Source organism: Anopheles gambiae, chromosome 2, assembly GCF_943734735.2.
Source record: "Anopheles gambiae chromosome 2, idAnoGambNW_F1_1, whole genome shotgun sequence".
In the NCBI taxonomy this organism is placed as follows: domain Eukaryota; kingdom Metazoa; phylum Arthropoda; class Insecta; order Diptera; family Culicidae; genus Anopheles; species Anopheles gambiae.
In genome coordinates, this window is record NC_064601.1 from 24,829,707 (window position 1) to 24,837,881 (window position 8,175).

The 8,175-nt window shown below is 58.8% G+C and overlaps 1 protein-coding gene across 7 annotated transcripts in view; it reads left to right on the top strand.

Annotated features, from left to right (window-relative positions):
- LOC1273312 (tetratricopeptide repeat protein 28) overlaps positions 1 to 7,691 on the top strand; it is a 114,672-nt gene extending 106,981 nt beyond the window's left edge. For all 7 annotated transcript variants that reach the window (XM_061647852.1, XM_061647851.1, XM_061647850.1 and 4 more), the window contains 4 exons: positions 1 to 1,314; positions 1,416 to 1,555; positions 1,640 to 1,822; positions 3,107 to 7,691. The exon at positions 1 to 1,314 is cut by the window's left edge and continues 2,756 nt beyond it. In XM_061647852.1, coding sequence (XP_061503836.1) covers positions 1 to 1,314; positions 1,416 to 1,555; positions 1,640 to 1,822; positions 3,107 to 7,260 — 5,791 coding nt within the window. In that variant the 3' untranslated portion in view covers positions 7,261 to 7,691. The remainder of the gene's footprint in view (positions 1,315 to 1,415; positions 1,556 to 1,639; positions 1,823 to 3,106) is intronic.
- Positions 7,692 to 8,175: the final 484 nt, after the last annotated feature.

Sequence of the window (8,175 nt, forward strand, 5' to 3'; positions counted from 1 at the left end):
GTACGGTGACCTCGGCAGCATCCACAGCGCCCTCGGCAACTACGAGCAGGCGATCAACTGCCTCGAGCACCAGCGGGACATTGCGCGCGAGCTGGGCGACCGGGTGCTGACGTCCGACGCGATCAGCGGGCTCGGCGCCGTGTTCCAGCAGATGGGCGACTACGACGAGTCGCTGCGCCTGCACAAGCAGGACCTGGAGCTGGGCGAAAGCGTGAACCACGCGACGTTGCAGGCACGGGCCAGCGGCAACCTCGGCTCCGTGTACGATGCGCTGCGCAACTACGCCGAATCGGCCCGCTACTACGAGAAGCAGCTCACCCTGACCGCCGACCGGCAGACGAAGGCGCACGCCTGCCTCGCCCTCGGCCGGGTGTACCACGCGATGGAGCAGGTGCCGCAGGCGGTCGGCTTCCTGCGGCAGGGACTCGCCATCGCCCAGTCGCTCAACAAGCTGGAGGACGAGGCGAAGCTGCGCTACCGGCTCGGGCTGGCGCTCGTTGCGTCCGGCGAGGACGATGCCGCCCGCCAGCAGATGGAAAGTGCGGCCCAAATTCTCGAGTCGATCCGGAGCGATCAGGTGACGCCGGAAGGGCGCACCCAGCTGTACGACCTGCAGACCGCCTGCTACCAGACGCTGCAGCGCGTGCTGGTCGGGCTGGGGCGCACCGAGGAGGCGCTCGTCGCGGCCGAACGGTGCCGGTCGCGCCTCGGCGCCGACTCGAACCAGAGCGCGGAAAACTCGCTCAACAACCGGAAAACGCTGCTCACCTGCAGCGAGTACATCTTCGACACGGTCAACCGCAGCAAGACGAGCATCATCTACTACAGCCTGGCCGGGGCCGACCTGTACGCGTGGTTCCTGCAGCCCCAGAAGCGCATCGTGCGCTTTCACGCAACCAAACTGGACGACCAAACGCTGCCGATGCTGAAGCAGAAGGCGCTGGCGGGACCGGCTGGGGCCAGTACAGCCACCCTGGACACGAAGGGTGGAGGAGGTGGTAAGCTGGTGGTGCAGGAGGGTGCAGGCGGTGACGACGGGTCGATGGGCGACGAGCAGAGCCTGCTGGCGCGGTACATCAACTACGTGCGCGACTGTCTCGGCGTCAACTCGGGCAGCGTGCTGCAGGAGGGCGACGGCAGTGGCTGGAAGTCGTCGAGCGAGAACCTGATCGACGATTTCACGAACGAGCGGGCCGGCTTTCTGCGCATGGTCAACCGGAACCATCTGCTCAACTCGAGCAACTACTCGCTCAGCTCGCTGTTCAGCCTCGGAAGTGTCGGTGGCTCGGTCGCCAGTCTGCAGGGCTCAACACGGTAAGAGACGCGCTTGATCTTGGGGGAGGGGGAGGATCGCGATCTTCTGGTTCTAATTAGTGTCTTCTCTCTCTCTCTCTCTCGCTCTATCTCTTCAACAGATCGATCGGAAGCCTGCAGGGATCGACACGCTCGAGACGCTCGAACATGCTGCCACCGTGGCAGGGACCGTCCTGTCTGCACGTCCTCTACAATCTGCTGCTGGCGCCGTTCGAGGACCTGCTGCCGGACATTAGTACAAGTAAGCAACGCTCTTTATACTGTTGTTGTGTGTTGTTCACTCTCTCACCGGGGTTTTTGCTGTTGTTCAATGATTCCTTTTCAGCTGCTCGAATTGGGCGCCGTGAGCTGATTCTCGTGCTGGAGAAGGAACTGTACCTGGTGCCGTTCGCCATCCTGCGCAGTGGCGATGAGGATGGCGAGTATCTGTCGGAACGGTGCTCGTTGCTTACCGTGCCGTCGCTGCACACGCTACGCCAGAAGAGTCGCATCAAGACGCGTGAACCTGGTAAGTGTAAACCTCTATTAAAGCAATAATTTGGAGATGCAGTGAAAGTTAAAATTTGGAGTTTTTTGCTGACTTTACTACAAAACAAGCTGAACTAGAACGTTTGCTACAACAAATGATAAGTAATTGAAGTACCCAAAGGTTACAAATGGTTTCAATTTGGTAGATTCTGAACCATTATTGGATTGAAACTGATGTTAAACTCATACCGGTACTGTAAGAGTTCTTGTCACCATCCTGATCATGGAACAGATCCCGAATTTCTATTGGTCTAGCAATTGAACTTCCCTGGACTGACTCCCAACCCTTACCGGCCCTGTAATAGCTCTTGAATTTACACCGATCCTGGAACTGATGCTAAACTCCTACTGATGCCGTACCCACACCATTCCTGAAGCTAATTCCAAACCCAAAACTCTGCCCTGGAACTGATCCCCAACGCAAACCGGTCCTAGAACTGTTCCTGAACTCTTCCCTACCTGTCCTGGGAAAGGTTTCTGAACCCATACCCATTCCTGGAACTGAAATTGTACCCAAGACATTTCTCAAAAACACATGACGGGAATGTTTGTTAAGTCATACGAGACGACGACTCTACCACAGGACCGATCAAGATATTAAGCCTAGATACATAATCATCATAGAATGGGTGATACTATTTGATAGCTGCGCCGGCTCCTACAAAGCCGGACAGAATTGTTTCCCAACCGGACTGCATTTTCCCGGGGCAAAGATTATTGACTATTAGGCTGATTGTGTCTTACTAATAAGTCTCGGAAGCCTGGATAGGAAGGCTCTTTTCCACGATTTTTTTTATAAGGAACTCTGGGAGAACCTCCGGTTGGGCCGGTCTCATGGTACAGTTGTCAACTCGTACGACTCAGAAACATGCCCGTCATGGGTTCAAGCTCCGAATGGACCGTACCACCATACGTAGGACTGACTATCTTGCTATGGCAATCAATAAGCCACTGAAAGCCAAGACCATTAGAGGTACAGGCAGGCTTTGACCGACAGCGGTTGTTGTGCCAAAGGAGAAGAATTGGGAGAACCTCAAAAATGTCATAATGGTATTTAAATTTCATAAGAAATACTATCTACCAGTTGGGGAATTCAATGACCTTGCATTTGGTGAAAAATTCATAACATTACAGTCGCGCTTTTAAAGAAAAATAGACCCGTAACCCCAAAATTTCATCTCCACTTGTACATACTACTATGTTCGCACCTTGATGATCATCGAACCCCAACCACTAATGAACGTTCCTTTCTCTTCCCACCCAGCTGAAGGGCTGAACAGTGCGCTCGTGATCGGCGGACCAAAGATACCGTCCTCGCTGTCGGACACGTGGGGCTGGTCGGATTCGCCCGCCTCGCTGCAGGAGGCGGCCATGGTGTCCGACATGCTCAACACGAAGCCGCTCGTCAGCACGAGCGCAACCAAAGAGGCGATCGTGTCGGAGCTGCCGGCCGCCGAGTGCGTCCACTTTGCCGCGAACGTGAGCTGGAAGCTGGGCGCGGTCGTGCTCAGCCCGGGCGAGGTGCTCGATTCACCGAGCACCGGCAAGCGGTTCTATCCGAGCGCGGCCGGTGAACTGCTCGGCGCCGACAACGACGAAGAGCCGACCGACCTGTCCACCACCAACATGGAAATACCGCCCCTGTCCGACTTCATACTGAGTGCGGCCGATCTGCTGTCGATGAGGCTCACCGCCAAGCTGGTCGTGCTGAGCTCGTACCACTCGGTCGAACCGATCACGGGCAGCGGAGTGGCAAATCTTGCCAGCAGCTGGCTGTTTGCCGGCACCGGTGCCGTGCTCGTGTCGCTCTGGCCCGTGCCGGAAACGGCCGCCAAGATACTGCTGCGTGCGTTCTACTCCGCACTGCTGCAGGGTACGCGCGCCGCCCGTGCGCTGGCGGAAGCGATGCAAACCGTGCAGCACACGAAGCACTTTGCCCATCCGGCGAACTGGGCCGGCTTCATCCTGATCGGCGGGAACGTGCGGCTGTCCAACAAGGTGGCACTGATCGGGCAGGCGCTGTGCGAGCTGATGCGCACGCCGGACAAGTGCCGGGACGCGTTGCGCGTCTGTCTGCATCTGGTGGAGAAGAGCTTGCAGCGCATCCACCGCGGCCAGAAGAACGCAATGTACACGACGCAGAAGAGCATCGACAACAAGGCGGGCCCGGTGAGCGGCTGGAAGGATCTGCTGATGGCGGTCGGGTTCCGGTTCGAGCCGGCCGCCAACGGCATCCCGTCGAGCGTGTTCTTCCCGCAGAGCGACCCGGAGGACCGGCTGTCCCAGTGCTCGGCGAGCCTGCAGGCGCTGCTCGGGCTGTCCCCGACCACCCTGCACGCGCTGTCGAAGCTGGTGCACGGGGCGGAGATAGCGGACGAAATCATTGGCGTGATGCGCAACGTGGTGGCGCAGTTCCCGTCCAAGGCGACCGACAACGAGAGCGCGATCGATGTGCCGCTGAGCGTGCGGCTGTGGCGTGTGTCCGGCTGCCACGAGCTGCTCGCCTCGCTCGGGTTCGACCTGATGGAGGTGGGCCAGGATCAGGTGACGCTGCGCACCGGGAAGCAGGCGAACCGGCGCAACTGCCAGTTCGTGCTGCAAGCGCTGCTGGCACTGTTCGACACGCAGGAGGCGCCCAAGAGCTTGGGCATCGAGTCGAGCAGCAGCTCGGAGTCGCTGAACGAGGAGGACGAGCAGGACGAGCAGGGTGCCGCCGCGGCGCAACAATCAACCGGCCAACAGTCGCAGCAATCGCAGTCACAGTCTGCGCAGCAGCAGCAGCAGCAGCAACAGTCGTCGCAGCAACAAGTGACGCAACAGCAACAGCAGCAGCAGATGAAGGTGTCCTCCAGCGTGAGTCCAACGCCAACGAGCGGGGACTCGCAGCAACGTAGCATCTCACCGGCCGTCACGGTCAAATCGCAGTCGAGCTATAACTTCTCCCGCCCTCCACTGCCGCTGCGCCGCGTCCCGTTCCTGAGCACGCGCAGCGCCTTCATCTCGTACGTGCGGCGCCGCGGCGAACCGGACGGTGGCCAGACGGACAGTGCGCAAACGGCACCGGCCGCCAATGGACCTGCGCTCGACACCAGTCTGGCCAACACCACCGACAGTGAGCTGTCGGATGGGTACACCACGCAGCAGATTCTGCTCAAGAGCGACCATCTCGCCAAGGGGCTCGGCTACTCGAGCCTGCGCGGTACGATCAAGGTGTCGCGACCGGGCGGTGGCGGCGAGAGTGATGCCGCCTTTACGCCGAGCCCTCCGGTCACGATCCAAACCGTCGATCAGAACGTCTCGCTCGCGCTGGCCCACCAGACGCGCATCAAGAACCTGTACACCAACAATGGCAACGGGCTGCTGCACGGCACGATGAACGGTGGCCACGGGCAGACGGCTGCCCCGTCCGGGCTGGCGTCCGGGTACGCCGGCCTACCGGACGGGGTGCACCACCATCCCAACCCGGTCCACCATCATCGCCGGCCGGACAGCTCCAGTTCCGCCAGCTCGGCCACGGACTGGGAGGGTTCGGGGCACGCGACCGTCCTGCGCCGGGCCGCCGGCCACCAGGGCCATCATCTGCCGCCGCTACCGCCGCCCCGCCAGACGCTGCCGATGGTGGAGAGTTTGCGGCCGCTCGCACCGCTCGCCCCGGTCTACAACAACATCAATGGGGCGGTCGGACCGTCGTCCGTTGGTGCCGCCAGCGGCAAGAGTGGCGGCCAGAAATCGCTCTCGGTGCTCGAATCGACCAGCTCCGATTCGGAGTTTGAGCGCTCGTTCGATCTGCCGCCCGGTGGCCCGGGCCCCTCCAATGCGGCCTCCATCAGCAGCAAGCTCACCTCGCTGGCGCACAGCCTGCAGAGTATGCGCACGCGCAACAAGCTGAAGATGGGCCCGATGCCACACATCCCCACCGCCGCCGGTCAGCAGCATCTGCAGCAGCACCACCAACAGCAGCAGCAGCAGCATCAGCAGCAACAACAGCAACAACAACTCCACCAGCAACAGCTCCACGGCCATCCGCTGCACAGCACGACCAGCACGATCAGCCGCTCGAAGCTGCCGGTCGACCAGTTCGGCTTTCTCGATCGGCTCAGCTGCCGGACCGAGATCTCATCGGCGGCCACACTCGGCAGCCTTGCCGCGCCACCCCGCAAACCCCTCTCGACCCTGCCGGACGACGAGCGTACGCTGAACCTGAACGCGAACAAGCTCTACTTCTCACCGACCGACGCCGAAATGCTGCCGCTGGCGGAAGCATCCCCGGCCGATCTGGGCCTCGGCGGCAAGGTTGCGGCCTCGCACGCAGCCTCGGCCCACGCACCACCGCTGGGCGGTGTCGGTGCGGGCGCCCCCGGACCGGGCGCCGCCTCCAGCAAGGACGTTCAGCCGGGCGCGAAATCGAGCCAGAAAACGATCCAAGACTCGATCCTGCGCCACATGTCGCGCGAGATGACACCGACCATCTCGGAGGTGTACCACGAGCGCAACATCGGGCTCGGGCTGGCGCCGTCCCTGTCGAAGCTGCTGCTCAGCAAAAACTACGACGAATCGCCCGACCTGGGCAAGGGCAGTGGCAGCAACAGCAGCAACGGTGGTGGTGCCGGTGCCGGTGGTGCATTATCGGCAGGCGGGGCCAGTTCGGCAGCGGCAGCTGCCGCCTCGATGCTGAACAAACCGAGCGCCGCCCTCACGGTGGGCAATCTGGCCGAGGCGATGAACGAGATCGAGATGAACGCGACCACGTCGAGCAAGCTGGACGAGGGCGCCTGTGCCATCTGCCATTCGCCGTCCGATCTGCTGTGCGGGTGCAGCGCCACCTCGACCGTGGCCGCCGTCGCCGCCATGACGGCCGCGCTCGGCGCAAGCACGATGGCGAAAAAGTCCAGCTCGAACAAACCGTGGCTGAGCAACGTGTCGCCGAACATCGTGAAGGCGAGCGATCTGACCACGGCCGACATACTGGAGCAGCAGAAGCAGCTGAAATCGTCCGTCAGCAGCGGGCTGACGAGCAATCTGTCCTCCTCGACCGAGAACTCCCTCTCGACCGTGGTCAAGCGGAGCGGTTCGCCGTTTTCCGACCTGTCGCGGCGCGACGAAGGGGACGGCCGCAGCGTGGCCGATTCGCAGTGCTCCGGCAGCTTCCGGACCGACATTACCGGCTCGACCGTTGCTACCTCCAAGAGTCAGCAGCAGCAGCAGCAGATCGTCTCCTCCTCCTCCCAGCAGCAGCAGCAGCAGCAGCAGCAAAAGCAACAATCAACACAGCAACAGCAGCTACAAACACAGCAAAGCACCGGTGGTGGCGGCGATCCGAATGGTTCGTCCGCGGCACAGCAGATGGCGTCGTCCGTAACCATGCCAACCGGCACGACCGTAACGCAGCAAAGGGGAAAGTACATCATAGACACGTGAGCCATGGTGTGCTCACCTTCCCAAGGGACGACTCCCATAGTGTTGGGAGGTTAGCTCAACCCAGAGAAAGACTGTTTAGATAGAACGTACATTAAACTGTGTACAGATTTTTAATGTGAGTGTATGTATGTTGTGTGTAAGATATGAACAGATTTTAAAGAAAGGATTACAGAGCTAGGAAGTGCAGCATTTATGTAGCTTTGGCTCCTCCCACCAAGTTTTTTGTACAGGTATTAGGAAAGTAATAGGTATTTTAATCAATAGAAAACGGTCGTTCGTAATGTTTAGCAACCCTTCCCAGGTGAAGATGATATTAACTGTAACATACATGCTAAACATGATATTTATGTTCAGCAGATGGAGAGTTGTACTCCTTCTTCGTTACGCTAAGTTATTGAAAAAAACCCTTGCGGGAGCCAATTTTCATTTTATGACGCTAGTGTTCTTGTATGTTTTGTGTATTAATCGTATCGTATAATCCGAAAAGTTGTTTAACACTTTGACCGCCAGCCTGACGTCACAGTTTTTGAGTAGCGCATGGCAAGAGAGCGATGAGAGCGACAGTTTCTCGTGCGATTGTTATCACTATTTTGTTTCATTGCGATAAGCGGAGTAGCACATGTCGTTCTCGTTCTCTCTTTCCTACCTCAGTCTTTCTCAAGAGAATCACTGAGCGTCAGATGCAAAGCTGAACGGTGAGCGGCGCTTAAAGTGTTAAAAAGATAGAGAGAAACACATTGAAAGCCATAAAGATGAAGGTAAGTAATGTAGATATGGGTTCTCCGGATCGCACCCACGTTTCCTGCTACGGTTCTGATTAGCTTATTTCCGAATCGTCCGGAATCGTTGGAATCGTAGTAGGGCGGATTAGTGCTTGTGAGAAGACACATTTATTTGATATATCTTTCTCTTTCT